At 36.0% G+C, this 19,982-nt stretch overlaps 1 protein-coding gene across 4 annotated transcripts in view; it reads right to left on the reverse strand.

The window, feature by feature from the left end:
* Nucleotides 1-19,982, reverse strand: part of UBR3 (ubiquitin protein ligase E3 component n-recognin 3) — a 103,512-nt gene that overhangs the window by 82,843 nt on the left and 687 nt on the right. For all 4 annotated transcript variants that reach the window (XM_088168050.1, XM_088168048.1, XM_088168047.1 and 1 more), the window contains exons 2-6: nt 6,624-6,763; nt 6,083-6,241; nt 4,900-5,043; nt 4,242-4,291; nt 1,619-1,685 (exon numbers count right to left, since the gene is read on the reverse strand). In XM_088168050.1, the coding sequence (XP_088024176.1) occupies nt 1,619-1,685; nt 4,242-4,291; nt 4,900-5,043; nt 6,083-6,241; nt 6,624-6,763 (560 nt within the window). The remainder of the gene's footprint in view (nt 1-1,618; nt 1,686-4,241; nt 4,292-4,899; nt 5,044-6,082; nt 6,242-6,623; nt 6,764-19,982) is intronic.

Genomic DNA, 19,982 nt, shown 5'->3' on the forward strand with positions numbered 1-19,982 from the left:
CCTGGATGAAGACAGTACTACTGCAGAGCTAGGATAGGACAGGGAGTCTGCTTATATGGAAAAGGTAAATCTGTTTTTATTCAATACTCAGTTTTCCAAAATTTTCTTTTCATACTCTTATTTTATACCCTATTGGACATAAAATATGAATACTGAAAACTTCAGAAAACTATTTGATATTTAATAAAAACAGATACTTACCCTTCCCCCATTGGCAGACTCCCTCCTCTGGGGCAGATATTAGGAGCTATCAACATCATGACCACAGTCCATGTTGGGATGCCTCAGAGGGGGAAGACTACAGTCCTGGGGGGAAATGAAATGTTGATTTCAAGTATCACTTATCCTGAAATGCCACTGCTGATGGTGGTTTTCTGATCAGGCAGTTTCTAAATCTGGGTTTCTTCCTTGCCTCTCTCCCTAACAAGTTATTATGTATCACAACAGCAGCATTTTTTTCTTGTGTTACCTGACTCTATTCTTTTAGATAAGCTAACAGCCTCTTAAATCCAAGTAAGAAAACTTTGCTTGGATGTCTCTGTTTCCTGCATTTCTCCAAAACTACTGCCTCTTCCACATCTCTACCACAATCTTTCTCACACCATTTTTAAGATCACCTCTAATCAACACTGTTGCCAAAGCATTTAGTTCTCTGCTTTTTCAGCTTCCTTATCACTTTTCCTTCAATCTGGAAACACTAGAAACTATCAATCTTACTTTCCCATACTCCTCACATCATACTATTTCATTGATTCATGAACCTTTGCATTTAAAACTCAAGCTCCAAACCTTCACTCCAGAGACCTTCCAGAAACTTTATTCCAACTTTCACCACAATTTCTCTACCCAAATATTCTTTTCTCAAGGCTTGCAATTCTTTGCAATTCCTATGTCAGTCTCCTCACACTCATATTAAAAAACCACAAACGAAAAGGTCTGCTTTATTTAACAATAACATTTAAATATTATTAAACACTTTTTAGCATAGAAACATGTCAAGCACAGGATAGAACTACCCTGTCTAACTGTCTAGCCTATGGTTATTCTTGAATTAAAACTTGCACTGATCTCAATGTGAGTACTAGTCATGCTGGACTAGAAACTGCAAAAGGGACTAATTTCAAGCTAGAAAAATAATGGAGTGGTTTCCAAAGAGACTTCATTCAAGTATTTTATCTTAAATGTACTAAAACAGTACAGGAAAACCAACCAGAACCAGAGAGAACCGCTCTTGCCTGGCTGCAAACACAATCATACTGTACAATGGCACAATCCAAAAAATTTCTTAAGAACAAATACATCAAACATTTGTTTTGTAAAGCTATATTGCACCCTTGATAAGCACACAGCAAAAACTGAATGAATTTTTGGAAGTCAGCTTACAACACAGAGGTGACAAAATGGTCAAACAGAGTCTCAGACAGTGGTATTCGCCCAAGGGAAATCTAACCTGCCAATTACCACATTTTCACCTGCCACTCTTTTTCAGACTTTGCTATGTTTAATACCTGTCACATACAGCACTACAGTGCTCAGGAAGTGAACTGAGTATCCTTGGATATTTTTGAGACAGACATAAAGCAAACATGATAAACTGAGATCAGTACTTTATAAATACCTTTGGTGGTGCTGCTTAGTTTCACCCTCTTGCGCTTTCCCACACCTTGGCTACCATCCTGGTCCTCCTGGGGTAGAGGAAGAGTTTTAAAAATTGACAATCATATACTCAGAACCTTATTGCCAAGAGATGGTATACTCTCAAAATTCTGGTTTAACTACCAAACTAAAACAGAGAAGCCTTCAATACATTCTCACAAGAAAAACACTTTTACTGTTTACAGGAGTCACACATTGTGTGCAACCCTTTAGAGAAAAACATAATTTTTTTAATTGCCTTTTTTCCCCCTCAGGCAGTCTTATCATCCGCATTTATTTCATTAATTTTGTAAGGTCAGTTGCTTTGATTTCTGAAACTGATTGTTACAAAAGTTTAACACTCAAAAATTTCTAACCTTTGCACATCTAAGATTTTACCTTATCCACTTGTAGTTTTGTAGGGTTTTGTTTCATAGAAAAAAATATCAGCCAACATATCGTATATCAAAGTTGTCAACATATATAATTAGCTAACTTTCTAAGCAATCTAAACTTTTGATGCAAGAACAAAGTATTTTGATACCTTTAAGAAGCCAATTCTAACTGCTTGTTCCCTACAGCATAATGGAAACATTTTACACAAACACTTGTCATCTGAAGCTTTCAAGGCACTTCACAAACTAAACAGCAAAGGTTCCAAAGTGTAATACAAGTTAAAAACATTTCCACCAGCACTTCACAAAATATAAAACTGCATGTTAAAAAAGAATGTGACATTACAGGAGTATATTAAATATTGCATGGATCTTTGCCAACACTGGTAGTCCGAATGAAACTAGAAATAAAGATTTTTACTGGCACTAATAAAATGAGATATAATTAATACAGATATCTACAGTTAAAAATAAGTACTCAACATCCTTCTTTCCTAAGCAAATGCCATGTTTTACTTGAAAACTTCTCTGGAATTATAAAGAACCAGAATCACAAGAAGTTACTATCCTTCCTTGAGGAAGGAGATTGTTCACACTTTATATCTAAGGACTGATCACAAGTACGGTGTAAACGAAAGGTCTGATTTTGCCTACCCTTTCATTTCCTCCACCTGAAAATTATTTCAAGATGGATACACATTTGAACACTTAGGCATCCTGTGAACACACAGGTACTTCAATCAGGAATGAGTCAATAAGTTCTCAGGATGTTGCCACTGCCCCCTCCCCAATCAGAAGAGCCATGTATTCTCAACAAAAAAAATCACACTTGCTGGGATATTACTATGAACTACAGGACTCTGCAATTCAAGTCTCCTGCCCTAAAAAAAGCATCAGTGAAGAAAGTTAAATTTTTATTTTATCATCTTTTTCTTAATCATGAGCTGCTTGACAAATATGAGTTACTGAAAAGGATCTCCACTGCTTTCATCCAAAAGTCAAAATAGACTGTGCAGGTGGAAAGCTGAAATGCTTATTAGAAAAATAACATTCCTCTCCTCTGTACTCCCATGTGAGTTACATAGGACATTTTGTTTTTAATACCTGATTATACTCTCTTAGAGCAGAGTAAAACTATGTTATAATTAAGAAATGGGGCAAGAGGACTGGATTTTAATGGAATTTTCTTCCTCTGGTATTTAAAATGAATGTAGAAAGGTTAAAAATGTTCTTTCTTACCAAGATCTAGTGGTAGCATTGTTTCACAGATGGAACACTAGATTACAAAATTTACATAGACTACATATCAGAGAAGTACTGCAGGGAACTAAACAGCTTGATAAGTTTTGCCCAGTTCAGTATTTAATTATACTCCTACAATAGTAGATAGTTCTAAGCAAAAAAATAATCTGAAGGATGGATGCTATTTCTTATGTTTTCCTTTCTGCAAAAGGAGAAAAAGGACTCTCTCTAAACCTCTCCTCCTATTTAAGAAGATTTTATGTTCCAAGGAATCAAATAAAACACACAGTCCATGAATGCTTTTATCGCACTGAGGGATAAATGTTTTTATATGGTATATCTCTTTATATTATTTAAAGTTTGTTATGTTACCCTACCAAAATGTCTGCTAAGGCTTACTAGTTGAAATTATGTTTTAAATAGTTGAGAAGGAAAGATGAGTTTAAATTGATAGTTACTTTACCAGAATTTAATTTTCCTCTACTTATATAATAAAGCTCAACCTAAAATGAGATTCTCTCCTTTTTACTCCCACTCCATATGTTTGGTAAGTAAGGTCAACTCTACACATTTATCTACAGAGAAATTCTCACTGCTGCTATCACCAGTTCAGCTGGATTCCCAAATGCCAAAAACTGCTAACACCACTCATGGCATTAAATGCTCTAAGTTTGTTTTAATCAAGCCAAATTTACTTGATAGTGATTTCTGGAACACCTACACAGGTTTCTTCTCCATTACATACATAAATTAAACTGCAACAGTATTAGCAAAACTCAGGATTTTTCAAGAGGTCCTTAGTAAATCAAAGGCATGAGATCTATTCCTTTATACCTCCATTATTCCTAATTAGTAAAATTGGGATAATGTACAGTAGATGTAAGACATAAGATTTGTGGGATTTGGCTGCAAACATTCTCTCCCTTGAATGTTCTGTTGCATTTCATTACAGTCTTTGAAAAGTCTCACCTCATCTGAAGAATCCCCTTGTCCTGATGTTGCTGTACCACCTGCCAAACCTTTTGAAATAAAAAAGTTCAGAGATTCTTTTCATAAGTCTTATATTGAAAAGACACTATTTTTAAGATATTTAAGCCAGCATGAAATGGAACACTACATTAATTTTCTTTAAAAGATACATAGCAGTGGACTGAGAAGTTGGAGTAAGATTTCCAAGCAATACAATACCAGGGATGTGCAAATACCAGCCCTTGCAAAACTTCAACACACTATGTTAATAAACAAGCATTCTTTCAGAAATTGAAAAAAAAACCAACTCTGATGGACTTAAAAAAAAATTCACAGAACCTTTAAAAGAAGAGGTGCTGTGGATTTATAATCACTTTGTTGCAGTGGCAAAATTCCACTATGAGCAATTTCATCTTGCCTACTCAAATTCCACTTATGTTATGACTGGAAAAATATTGCTTAGCATATTAGCAACAAGAAGTTAATATGTTTAGCTTTGTTGATAGAAGTAAGAGTCCTGTAACTTTGTAGTGCAATAAATAATAGGTAATTCCCTAAGTTTCACTAAGATTAGTTTTTCTTAAAAATAAACCCAAAGCAGTTTATATAAAACCCATCAATAATCAAGGCTTCTCTTGAAATATTTTTCTACACAAACCTTGAACAGATAATGTGCTAGATCCAGCTCCTTGTTCCTGCATACCACATGCAATTTTATCCTCAGGAAATGCCAATCCAGAGCCTTTCAAAGCAATGAGGTATTTTTCATGACTTTTCTTCGCACATGCATTCTCTCCAACACCTTGAATACATACATACAACAGTATTAAAGCACAAAAGCAGCTCCTTGGTTCATATGCTTCATACTCTATGCAAACAATCTAAAAAATGGCCCACAATGTTTTAATTTAATAACACATATTCTCCATTTCATGAGTCCAGATAAGTATGTCTTACTTTCCATTCCCTTTCTGTATTTCTGTATCAGGAAATCCATCACATATAGGAAAGAGAAGCAATTAAATTACTCCCATTTGAACACTGCAACAGGAGAGAAAAAGGAAGGAAAGAATAAAGAGAACTGCCCCTGAGGCAGCTTTACTAAATGTTTCTCCTTTCAAATAAAGATTTGGAGATTGCCTGTTCTTTAACTAGCTGCTGCCCAAGCCAGTCATGGCAACTTAAAACTACAGTAACTACTATTTGTTCCACACCTATGCAAAGGACTCTTAATCACAAGAAAATAACATGTAGTTAATTCTAGGGAATTAACATGTAGTGTTAACATGTAGTTAACACAAGGGATTTGGGGTTAGTTGTGACTGGCCAACAATTTTAGATTCATTGTGATTTGGTACAGGATTGAATAAATAATGAAGGTGAGGTAATGTTTAAGAAAAAAAATATGAAGAAGGCTTTGCACAGAAATGCAGGACAGACAGACAATGGCCTCTTGCCATTCAGGTCTCTTCCAGTAACCTCTGTGAGAGCAGATCCCAAAATCAGTTCGACATATTCCACTTTGAATAACCTTGTTATGACTAGTTTGGAAGTACTAAGCTAGTATGGATTTCTTATAAAAACTTTTCAGAAAAGATGTTTCTTTATACATTTATTTGGGACACAGATCCAATGTTTGCTCTTATAGGTCTTAATAACAAATGTTTCTAGTCACTCTTGAAGCTCATGCTCCTATTAACATAATAGCCTCAAAAATACGGGATTTTTCTGTGTTTTGAGATGTCAAATAAAAACATGCAGAAAATGAAGTTATAACAAAACTCACGACCTTAATTCTTCATAGTTTGAAAATCTAATTATTATAAATAACAAAAACATACCAGAGCTAAGATCTTTGTAGAACTGTTGGCTAGTTAAAACCTGGGTAAGAACTGATCTCATTGCACCTCCCATTTTGGTCAAGTCTTCTAGGAAGGAAACATGAGGCTCCAAAACCTGGAGGATTTTATGAAGGTCTTTCTCTGATGGCAGATCAAGAGCTGAAAACCACATAAGAAGAGCTTTTGGTGTAGACATAATAAAATTCACTCAAAACTGTGATAAGCAGAACTGCTATAACCACTACAAATGAAAATAATTTACATATTCACAATGCTCTAAAATTCACACATATCAATTCAAACTATACCTGATCTCATTTTCTGGAAGAGTTCAGCACAATGAAAGGTAACCCTTAAAACATATTAAAGCATGCCAACAGGTAACAAAATCAAATCAGGCTGTAATTTTCTTAGGAAGACAGGTACAAAATACAATGACATAAATTATGGATAGCATTCATGTACTGTGTCTTCATAGATGGCAAAGCAAGCGGTAACAACATGGTAAGATATGCTAGATGCATGTAAATTCCAAACATACCAGGCTCATTATATCCCTCTCTTAAATGCTGAATCAGACTAAAGATGAATTGTGGAAGAACTAATTCTGACATCATCAACAAGTCTTTCGGAACACATGGAACATTTGAATTTGATTTAATCCGGTGTCTTTTACAAAACCTATAAAACAGATGAGAAAAATGTTAGCCAAGCACAGCTCAGCAGTGCTAACATATACTAAGAAAAGCATTCCTTTTTCCATTTTTCAGAGAGTATATGCTATTACATTAGAGGTGGTATGGAAATGGTGTTCTGAAATTCCAGCTACTCTGTGCAAGTCCATTCCGATTCTGAGGACAGAGAATTATAAAGCTGCCATTTTTTTTCTGCTGCTCAAAGTTCACATATCTAACATCTCAACTTCTTCCCATACATATCAGAAGTATCTTCCATTGAACAATTAGAAGAACACTGACTTTCTTTTCCTTTCTGTGACATAATCAGAGGTTGGACTGATTTTTAAGTCCTCATTCAAATAATGACTTTTAAAAACGTCTTTTGACAATAAAAACTACTTTAAAAGGCATAAGACTTCACAGGATGTGTGTATTTCAAATGTACAGTAGCTATGAGTTATAAAACCCTTTTAAAATTCTTTCGTTTAAAAAGAAAACATTTATTCTTTGGAAAATTCCTGCATGGTAGTAGCTGAGGCTTGGCTAATGCACAGTGACACGGCATTGAGCCAAATCCCATTAGAGCAGACAGAATGATTTCCTACTCACTTAACATGAGCCTGACTCAAGAGCCAGTGAATACTTTTCAGCTCCCAAGCTATTTTTAGAAAGGACATGTACCAACATCAAAAAAGTTATTTACTCACATTAAAAACGACACTAAACAAAGAATAGTCTAAAAATACATCACACAAGAATAAACTTTTACTGAAAAGATTCACTAGATTTTACTAATAATTTTTCAACACAAAAATTCAGAAAAAAATACATCTCTGTTTGACTACGAAAACTGCTTTCCAAATTTATGCCATGGTTTCCAGAAGCAGCCTGCTACTTTCTAAAACTTCAGCCTTTCCTCTTTGAGGACCATTGAAGAATCATCTTCAAGAGAAGAAGGAAATAGAAGAAAGCCACAGAGAAAGTAGGTAAACCAAGAAAAAAAGGCAAAAATTTAAAAAAAGAGGATAGAAGTCCAACAATTAAAATAGCAACTCAGAAAAATTCACAAGATTAAAGATTAAGAGCTTTGCCTTTTCGAGTTAGAAATGAGACTTTTTATTATGAAAAGGTACAGAAGAACAGTATTAGCCAGTCAATTTGCTGTTTGTATATACACCCAATACACCCCTGGGATGGAAAGAACTCAGTGATGGCTGACAACTCTCTTGTTAATAAGTGTCCAAATAAATAGTATTCACTTTTGCCTTCTACTTTACATTCTACATTCACAGAAGCTATAAAAAGTCATTCCATACTCCTTGTTCAAGTACAGATAAACAGTACAATTTGCAACTGCAGGGAATTCAAAGGGGCTTGTAAGTCACTCACTTCTTCTCTTTGGTCATCCACTTTTATCTTTTATCTTTTCCACATAGAGAAACCTGAACTGCTATAAATCACAAACGTGGCTTCATCTATGATAAAATACGGTATTTCATATTTTTTAAATAATTGCTTTCCCTTTCACCAATTCCTTATAAGAAGGGATCAAAAGCAAATAAATATCTAGAAGACACAAAAGGAAGGAATTACTACATAGTGCATTCTAAAATCTTGTACAGCCCACCACCCCCTCCACGTATTCTTCATTCTGTCAAAGATCTTTTCACTGGTTATGATCGCAAGCTAAGGAAGCCACTGTAACAAAACACACAGGTAATTTTGAATCCCAGCTTCTGTTAATCACAAGGCTTCCTTCCACAGAAAATAAGCTCTGCTCCCCATGAAGTCTGTGTCAACATGCCAGTTCTGAATCCAGCAGGACAGAATCAGAGTTAGGAGGGACCCACAAGGATCATCGAATGCAACTCTGAAGTGAACGGTGCCCACAGGGACCGAACTCATGACCCTGGCATTACTAACACTGTGCTCTAACCAACTGTGCTAATCTCAGGGTCATGGATTAATGATCCCAAATTTCACATATCCTGAACTTGAAAGTTAGGAATATGTTGTCTCTTGAGAGGCTCAAGAAAGCATTATTGAATTATAAAGTGTGCTATTATTGCAATATTAACACAGATCCTGGAAGATCAATAAAGTACCCAGATTTGATTCCCTGTAAGGAAAAGTTCTTTCACTGTCACATGCATTAACCACAGCAGGTTCAAACAGGAAACAATTTCTAGATACCAGGCCCTAAACCTTAAAGTAGGAACACCAATGTAATTTACAAAAGACACCATACCCTGTATTTATGGTTCAAAGGCTACGGTGTTAAAGTAGTACAGTCCAGAATTACTCAAATTCTTATTCTAAGTGTTATATTAATTCCTCTAGAAAATGCCAGACAATTACTTGGAAGGTCTTCAGAGTTAGCTGTGTTAACTAAAGAAGAGACTGAGCCCCACACTGTGTATAGGAAGAAACAAGCTGAGATTTCTTATACAGGATGAAAGAGATGCCTGGACAAACTCCTCAATGGGTTACGTGGTCACTGGACAAACAGCAGCCAAAGCTATTCCATAACCAGTTCCTTATATGCTGCTGAAAGCACTTCCTTACCACAGCATCAGCTAAAGAACTGTACATCTACAGAAATGTGTGTTTCAAAATGCTTCTGAGGCTATCAAAACAGGCTTTAATAGGCAACAGAAGGAGCTCTGCCCAGATGTCTCCTGGTACCATCAAGCCCCAGAAATCCACCCTTTGCAGCAGGTAGAAATCTCTAATGAGGGGCAATGAAAGGTGGATATAATCCAGATATGAAATATATATTTTTTGAAGAAGCTCAAAAATAAAGACAGAGAGGAAGACTGATTAGGTAACTGACAGATCACCTTGATCTAAGCTTTTAAATTTGATTTCAATATTGTAAAATACTTCTTCCAACAAGCCTGTAGTTCTTATCCAACCTTTTAGAAGTTCATATTTCTTGTACTATATAATTCTCAAGTATTTTTACTACCGTAATAGAATGAGATTTAAGAATGAGTATATCAGTGAGAATATCAACTCAATAAACAGAAATATTCAAGCCCTTTGTAACTGAAGATCTAGCATGGAAATTCTAAGGTCCACATGAAGATAAAAGACAAACTTTTTTCCTTATTCTTTTCTCCGATTCAAAACTATATTCTGGTTTTGATTTTCTATTGTTCTACCTTTGAAATCACTTTTTCACAAGAAGATAAGGCTGATTTTAGCAAAAGGAGAGAATAAACAGTACTTGAAATTAAATAAAAACTTAGGTTTAACAAAGAATCTTGTCCACATTACTTCAAATAAAATGCTGGCATTTCTTATGCTGCATTAGTATCTTATCTGTGAAATGCAGAACATTGCTGACATCTACATGAGTAACCAATACCATGCTATAAACATAAGCAGCATTAATATCTTCTGAATAACTTTCCAGATTCACTCCACTCTTTCCTACTTTTCCATTTTTAATAATTCTACTGTGAATTTCCAAAATGCATTTTAGAAGCAGCTTCAGGTAAAATAACTCCTTCTCTTTAGTCTACAGTTTCACAGCCTAGTCGAACTAGATCAGTCCTGCCACAACTCTGTCTTCTCTTATTTGTTCTAGTACTTGATTGATCCTATGTTAAACCAGCTCAGAAGCCAAGCCAGCAGAAGTCATTTACTTAGAAGAATATATAAAAAATGTCACTGGGCCAGTTTAAATCCACCAAAACTCACAGACCACTCTCCTTGGAAATCACACTGAAATCCCTAAATCATTTTGCCATCATCCCTTTCCTTATTAACCTGACAGGGAGCAAGATACAGAGAACAAAATCAACCAAAACTCCAAACAAAGACATGCAGGAAAATGCCATCCTGGCCAACCCGCACACTGTGGAGGCAATTGCATCACTTCAAAGGAGAGTTTTTTCCACAGTTATCACAGCAGCTGATAAATGCTTTCAGTAGCAGCCAGACCACACCTTTACAGCTTTTGAACATTTGATCAGTCCTTCATCCACTACACCCCACAGTGTCTCAAGTTCCAGTTGCATTCCAGAAACTTGACATAAGTTCACATATACACAGATGGACTATTTATACCCCCACTTTTCTCTCACTATTTTATCCCCTGCCTCCCCGTGTTTAAAAGTCATTTGTTTTTTAAACTGGATCATAAGACTGACAAAAGAAAGAATCCCAATTTAATATTCTTAACAGTACTACAGCAGAGTACCTGACTCTGACAGAAGCTTTTAGGGATAAGGATCTGGGACCCAAGCAGAATCTAAACAAAAACTGCTGGAAATCAATTCTTAAGCAAAGAAAGTAAAGCTCTACTTGATTCTTCAATTCAGTAAGTCATATCTAAACTGAGCTCTTATTTAAAACACAATATACATTTCATATGCACATATATATTCATACTGTATAACTCATGACTGATTATGTAATGTTTCATAAAGTATTCAAATGAAGTTTTATAAATATGTATTCAACACAAGTTTTTAAAAAAGCATGTATTCTGCCTCCACTGCAAAACTAACACACAAATCCTATTCTTACATACTCTGATCTACAAAATAGATGCAAGATACAAAGTACTTTTTGAGTGCTACAATTGTTTCTGAGTTCTTACAAACCGGTTTCATAGTTTCTTAAGCACTAGTAGAATGTTTAAATGCTTTTTCCTGCTTCTGCAGTTCAAATATCAAACCAAATCTTAATTCATAACAAAATAAAACTTGCATAATCATAATTAGAAAATGATCTGGATGAAAAAGGGCTTTGATATATTACAGGGTTGCTGTACGTAAACCCACTGTCCCTAACAATAACAAATACAAATAACTGAAGAAATGCAGAGAAATAAACCTACTGTTCCTATTAAAATTAAGTTTAGCATGTTTCCCCCACACTAATAACTACATTTCATTAGTTAAATTCCTTTCATCTGCAAAAGAGGCTTCCAAAAGTGAATCAATGTGGTACTGGCTTCAAGACCCAAGGAATGAGCACTCTTCTGCTCTTTGTGAAAACTGCGACCTACAGAGCTCACAGGCAAAACGGAATACTTGCATTTCTGCTATTAGGGGCAAAGCCAATTGAAAAGAAGTCAATCTAACTCTTCCAACTAGAAAATGTCCAAAGTAGAGACAACAGAGTGAATAGTAGAAGACAGCAGAATAACTAGTGGCTTCTCAAGGAAAAAAAAAATCCCCACCTTTAAAGGACATTTTTTCAGGCTTTAAGCTTTCATGACAAAGCTGACTGGCCAGGTTAAGAGGCTAGAAATCAGAGACTGGACACTAAGAAGTTATTCCAATCCTTGCAGAACAGCAGGAAGAGAGGCAATGACTCACGAGAGGCTCTCTTGGTGCTCAGTGCTGTATTAAGTGAAGCACACCAGTTCAAAGGAAGGGCCGACAAAGCTGCTCTGCCCAACATTTCTAGAATTCTCTGTTAGCCCTCAGACATAAACATCCTGCATAGTAGACAAAACTACCATGATTTTCATTAGTATACAAGTACCCATTATCAATCAGAAACAGTAGATTGGCAGTTTCAATCATAGGACCTTTTCTAAAGAAAAATTGAATAAGAATGAGAAAGAATGGACTTGGGAGTGCTGGAGCTGAGCTGTGTTTGAAAGGAAGAACAAAGATGCTGAATTTGAGCATTTTGATAGCCAAGAGAACAACTCCAGAGAATAACACAATCTGCTGCTGCAAAAATACTCTTTAGAGAAAAGGTGAATGCTCTGGATTAAAATTACTGCACTGTAATTCCATCTAAGTACAACTTACTTTTACCTAGTTTGATTGAAAAACCTCAATCTACACATAATTTGAAATATATTTGTACAATATCAGACACACAGCTAGATAGCTTACAAGTGTAATACTCAGTCTCTTTGGTGCAGCTTTTGCAAACATCACAGTGATTGTAAAGTGAAGATCTTACAAATTAAAAAAGGCTTCACTTTTGCTATTAATGGAAATATTAAGATTGTTTTAAATTATCTTAATTCATCTATTTACATGTATGAATACAGTCTTCAATAGGAATTGCAGCCTTTTCAGTTGAAAAAAGAAACTTACTTCTTAAAGGACCAGCTAAATTTAGTATTTCACTGTATTGAAGAAGGCATTGACTTCAAACTCAACTCTAAAAAGCAATCCTTATCAAGGTTTACATGAAAAAGCACACAAGAAAAATATTTACATTCAAAATTCTTTCACAGAATGGAGTCTAAAGGTATCGTCTTTTTTTCCCCCTTCAACTATGATAGAGGAATTAAGATATAATGTCTATTCTAATTCTGGAGGCTTAATTATATTTAGGTTTTAATTTTGCAGAGTTCTTAGTCTTACACAGCACTCAGAAGCAGAATTACCAGCAGACTTCAGAAATAGACCTAAAAGACAATCAGATCAGCAAATAAAATACCTGTCTTGAGCCCTCATCAGAGCCACGTCTGCCTGGCCCTCAATCTTCCCAAACCATTAAAAGTTCATGCCCAGTCTCCTTGACCAGTTGCTTTTGGAGTCATATCAGTTATTTACCCTGAAGTACATGGACAGTACATCTACTTGAAAAATAAAAATCAAGTTTTCAAAAGAGAATTAACAAAAGCATTTTCTGGCTAATAAAATTCTCCCAAGAGAAGTTAAACAGGTCAAATACACAGCATGTATTATTTTGACCCAAATACTTCATATGACAAAGTTCTAAGCAACTACACAGTGCTAGACAGATGCAAAAACAACCTTCATTCCTTCAGGATTTGAGTAAGATATGTGAATTTTGATAATGGGTATCAACTTAAGCTTTGGCCAGGCCTCCAACAAGCAAGGTGCATATATAAGTAATTTGCAGTTTTCTTAGAAAGTATTTATGTGTTTCATGCCAGAGCTATTATCAGTGCAGGCACTGTGCAGAACCAAAGAGACGCATCCTGAAGAAGGCAGGAGTTCATTTAGCCCTTGTTACTGCAATAGCCATTTGGGTATTTCTACTAATTCAATGCAAAGAAAATTCATTGTTTTCAAAGCTTAGTACCAGAACCCTCTACAGAGGCAGGCACCTAAGATGCTATAATTTAAAATTACCCTGCAGCTGTCAGAAACTATTCTGTGATTTTTTTAAAAATATAAAATTCTTGATACGGTACAAATGATAAGGAAGTATGGCCTGAAATCTGAATCAACTTATATGGCCAGTAAGAAAGATCTAAGAAACAATAGTTCTTTAGGAATGTATTCCCTAAACATACTCCCAAAATCACATTTGTTCTTCTGCCAACAGATCCACTGACAACTCCACGTAGATCAGATATATACCTGACAAATAACACTCCACCCTAACACAAGGAACTTAGAATCCTGGGCAGATGATAGGTCCATAAAAGGTATAAAAGCAGCTTTAGAATTTGGTGGGATCAAAGTAAAGGAACTGAAAATCACCACTGGTTAGCCTAAATCTAAACAAGATTGTTAGAGAGATCTAAAACACAGCTCCTCTTAAACTGAATATATACCAAGACAAATTAAAAAGCAATAGACAAGTGATACAATAAATGAGCCAAATTTCCGGCAAGGCAAGATATATAGCAGTCATATCTTGTGAGCTCAGCCTGCTCAGCCTACTGCTGTGTTCTTCAAATCAGACTGGTCCTATCAGCAAACCTTTGGGGTAAAACCATAATTTAAGTTTGTTCAGTAACTAACACAGCAATAGTTCAGGCTTCTAAATATTTATAGCGATGTATATAGATATGTTTCAACATCTTACTGATGACTTTGAAACAACTATACATTATTCCAGAGGCATGTATAAAGTAACAATGCTAGATCTAGTCAGGTCATAGCTCTAAAGGCAGTAATACAAAACTAGCACTTGCCTGTTAACCACTTGGAATACATCTCAACATCTAATTTAGAGGTTGATGTAGTCCTAATTACAGACGTGCTTAAAAGAAATCAAGTCAGGCAGGTTTGAGAGCTGACTGTATGACACGACAGACTTAATCAACATGTTGATTTGCAATGTCTTTTGCTTTCCAAGGATAAGGCCTAACATGAAGCTCCATGTAAAATACTCAGTGTTACTGTGGAATCCTAAGAAGCAATACAGTATCTTGAGATTTATGGGTAGGGGAGGCATGAAGGAGGACAGAGGAAATCAATTATTTATAAATGCATGGTAACTTCAAATTCTGTGGTCCCTGTGAATCCCAGTATGAATTCCTGTACTTTCTATGTGGATGAACATGGTGGAGGTTTTGTTCTGAAGAGTTACATCCATCATACATGACCATGGATTTATCCAAACTCTCATACTAAGCTAACAGCAACTACAGCTCAGACTTCTCTTCAGTCCCTCCTTGGTAGCTCAAAGGACTTCAGAAGGAGAAAAGCTGCATGAAGTTGACAGAGACCCTACAAAACACCTTTTGTACTAGCTCAACGATCCTGAACACACAGGCATTTCTATGTGGTTTCATAAAACTCAGACTAAAGTTGGCTACTTGTTGGCTCTCAGCCTGTTGATAAAGCACCTGTTTCACCAACTTCTTGAAGAAAGTTCCAAAAGAGCACCCTTATCTCTTTGAGGCTGAATTACCAAACCTAGCCTAGGTCCTGGAGAACTGAAAACTTGGTAATTGTTAAACAAGACAATTGACAGAATCACACTGGAAGGGACAACCTTAAAGCAGCAACATTCTGCTTCATATATATGAAGCATATGTATGCTTCTTATACATGCTAAGCAGGTGATTTGCTGTTGCAAGACACTCCATAAAATAACCATGTAATCCACTTTATGCCAGTAAAATAAAGTTGCCTGTATGTCCCAAAATGCAGCCACAAGCACATCTGACTTTTTTGATCTTAAGGGGATGCCAGTGCTACAACCCAAGATGGTAAAAGAGACCTTTCCTGATAAAAATGCACTGAATGCATTCAAAGATAACTAGTAATATTAGCTTTCTCAAGAGCAACCTTCCTTTTCTATGGTCATTCTGTTTGTTAAAATTTTCACAAGTCTCGAATATGAAAAAGTTCCTTTACTCTTACTTAGCTAGAGAATGTAAAAGAAATAGAATATAATCCTCCATAGATCCCAATCTCTGAAGTATCTCTGAGAAGGAATAAAAGGAAGGATATCATTTTATGGGGACAGAATAGCAAAGGTCATCAAAATTAGGTATCTACCATCCAAAATTTAACAAAAGCATTCAATAATCCTTACTGAGTGCAAACATTTTAAAACACTGAAAAAATCAGGGCCATTTCTAAATAAATTAAAGCAGAAAAAACCAAGCAGTTTAAAAACTAAGAATATACTTCTCATACTTGCCATCAAGAGGAGGCAAAGAGAATTATCCAACCTTTTCATAAGGGGATCACAGTAGACTCAATAGATACATTTGTCTCCAAGAGACGTAATGATGAAAAAAAAAGAAAACAGAAGTCTGATCTACTGTGCAGCTCATACAGGATCTCTACGAAACCTACGCTGACTCACACTTTAAGACACAGAGATAAAGGGAAAGATAAGCAGGGATCAGTAGAGACTGAACTGCAGGAAGTTTAGAGCTAGGTATCTGAAGGTGCTTTTGAACACACAGCATTACCACCAATCCGTGAGAGTCACTTTTCTTATGACTACACGATTTTTTACTCAATAAAGAAACAGCCCACTGTTGCCAGTGGAAATGGAGAACACACGAGTCCCTTTGATGTAAGTCATAAGAGAAGGCAACACTGTGTCAATGGAGCCATTGGTTGCCATAACTACCAAGGAATACACAAAAAAATCATCACTGCAAAAGCCTATTAAACGAAATTCTTAACCTGGCTTTTTACCTTTCAGGATATGCAACCCTTGATGGAGGTATTATTCGTGTAGTACTGTAATGCAGAACTAAAACATCTGCTTCTCACATGATTAATTTAACTAAGTCAGCAGACTCTGAAACAGGACACAGCAGCAAGCAACAGCAAAAGTGTTGAGGCTCTCTGGTATATCAGGTTATTGTCTACAGACTTAGAGGGGAATCAGAACAAGACAGCCATAGAAACAAGATGGTACTCAGCAGTAACAGATTATTGACTAGTTATACTCTTATAGTAACCATATGGCATATTGCTTTCTTCAAGCTTATTTCATAAACTATCAGTTTCATTAGAATACAAGACCATCTACCAACCAAAAAATACTCCAGTCTGAGTTTTCCCCTGTCCAACTGCATTGAGTCTCTCTAATGCAACAGATTAACTCATTTGAACTATAAGCATATGTCTACTCAAAATGCTTTAGCACTGAAGATTTTTGCTTCTTCAGAACATTCTTCAGAACATATTAATTACTTCTGAAGGACTTGCTAAATTTCATTTGCAAATAGCTAGACACCATATGGGAGACAATTACAAACTATTTCCACCCCCTGACATATCAGTGGATTTTAAAATAATCTATTCAACCTTGCCACAGGTAGAATTTCTGATACCTTCACAAGCAGCTACATTTACAAACTTGATTAATTTCTAAAGTCTACATTACTTGCTGATATATCAGACCAACTGCAATTAACTTACACATCAAAACCACTGAAATCTGTATGGAAATCAAAATGTTCAAAAATGTGGCAATCTGATTTTTCTAAAACAAATCAGAATTTCACAAGATACCTAAAGCAAATCAAGGTACCTAAGTCAAATCAGTATCCATATATTATGCTATATTGCAGCTTCTTTTTATAAGGGCACCAGAAATAAAAAACTGACACTCAAGTACGCTTATAAATCAAATTATGTATTAAATTAGTACTACAAGATTAACACACACCCAACCTCATACTCTAGGGCAAACCATTTCCAGATTTACATTAGCCATCCTAAAGGCAATTAAAAGATATTCCAGATTCTAAACTGGAGAGATTTCCTTTATAGCAGATCAGTTAACTAAGACTTAATGAGAAGTACTTTTTGAGCTGCATCAAATAAATAACATGAATATGCAGACCAGATAGCAAGAACAGAAACAAATGAATGTTACTATAATATTCATATACAGTATCTACACAAAATTTGAACTGAGCAGACAGATGGTAGATGAAGTTTGTAAGTAGGCTCCACATTTGATTCCCTTGCTATTAATAGAAGCCTCGGCTGTAGTGGCCAAGGTTATATCAGGCTAGGCACACTCCAGTTTCCTAAGTCCACCATGAAGGCCTCCTAACTTTGACATGGAAAGCATGACCTTCGTAATTGTGCAGTTGATTTACATACACAAAGTTAAACACTATCTAAACATGCCGCATTGTAGCAATTCAAGTCAATAGGCAAAACTCTGTGTGCTTGCACACATTAATGTTTTTACACTGGTTTAAGCTTAATTTACTTTGTCTTGCACAGCAAACAAAGTTTCTAGTTCACTTAATTGCAACGGCATGACATCAGTTCTTATCTACATAAGCAGAAGTGACCTTATTTTAAACGCAGACACCCCATATGCTGTCATGTATTGTCCTCCTTATACATCCAAGAGGACTGGAAAATCTACTGCTCAACACCACATGTTGTTTCTGAAAAAATATTATGCAATTCTTTATCTTTAGTGACCAAAACTCCTGAAGGGACCTACCTCACAAACAAGACAACTTCCTCTCAAATTCTACCATTAAAAGTAATAAGTAGGGTACACAGAAATAAGAAGATTGTTACTCCCTTGGGGTCTGCATCTGCTAGATCTTGCATTTGCAATTTGCAATCGCAAATTTAACAGCATTTTTTATTTCTTCTTTATTAGACCAGCTTTCCTCAAGAAGAAAACTGTTTAAAATAAGAAAAGACAACTGTGAAAGCCATATAGTCTGGGATGAGAGCAGCATCACAAGTCATTTTAATATTCACCCTAAAGTAGTTCAATCTGTGTGTGCTCTGTTAAAATCCTGCCACTAAGAGGAGCTCTAAGTCTATTCCACAAAGCACAGTGGAAGAAGTAGTATTAATTTTTTTTCCTACTTCGCAAGATCAAGGGAAACACTTCAGTAATGCTGAGGAAAACAGAATCACCACAAGTTGAAAAACCGATAAAGAAAGAATCACTTCAGCAGTAGCAATTTGAAACCACTGAAGAAAAACTGAAAACAAAAGGAGTGAAAAAATTCCGCCATTGGAGGAAGTCTATCAGTAGGAAGAGTCCACCAAAACAGAATGAATAAATAATGAAGGCAGATAGCAAGGGAAAGAAAAGGTGAGAAAAGGTGAGAAACAAAAACTGAAGCCATCTCAAGGTCTGCAGCAGGAGAATGGTGATTAGAAACGCAAAGAATAGTCAAGGCAACAACACTCAAGAAACAGAAAAAGCATAATTAATGAAATCTCTAAGTAGGAGTGCAAAAAGAGAAGGAATCTTAAGGTGCTGAGCGAATGATACAGAATTATAGACTGTAAATTTGCAAAAACAAGAAGAGAACCAAGGAAAATGTTTTAAAATATCTCTACGTTCCTAGTGTTTTCTGCTAGGTATGCCACAACTTAGAATTCAACATCATACCATCTCATCCAGACTAAGACAGCAAAGACTATTCCAGAAGGCTTGTCAGAAGAGAATCCTCATTCAAGCACTCCAAACTGTCATCTAGTGAAGCCTTTAGCTAGCTAGTGAATCAAACAGGAACACAAGGAGATCCAAGAGATACTCAGTTGTAAAATTTTAAGTTTACTGGCTAGGTATCACCTTCATCCAGTAACTGGTTGACTGATCTTTCCTTTCACCATTGAGTACATATGAGAACAAAGGAGGGTTTAATGAAGTACCCAATTCCTCTTCTTCTGACCAGGCACTTCAGTCCTGCCTCCAGTAGGTCAGAATACAAAAGATCTCTGACTTCCACAAAACCCTGCCCTGCTGTATTCATCCAAGCATTACCACTTTCCTTGATTTAAAGCTAAGGTGGCAAATTGAACTGCAGGCTGGGAAATCACAAAAAATTGGCTCCCTCTTATTCAATCTGTTCACTTTGGCTTATCTGCTCACATGCTGTCCCAAAGTATTTTGACTTCACGGCTAGCTGTGTTAGGCCAAGGCTGCTAGCTGGAAGTGACAGGTACTGCCTCCCGTGCACTCTGCCTTATCAACTTCCCTGAAGGCTGGCACCCGGTGCAAAGGCAACAAGATTCGCACGAGCGTCCTAAAAAAAAAGGCGCACACACACACACACCAACAAAGCCACCTTGCCG

Source organism: Sturnus vulgaris, chromosome 7, assembly GCF_052056855.1.
Source record: "Sturnus vulgaris isolate bStuVul1 chromosome 7, bStuVul1.hap1, whole genome shotgun sequence".
Lineage (NCBI taxonomy): Eukaryota > Metazoa > Chordata > Aves > Passeriformes > Sturnidae > Sturnus > Sturnus vulgaris.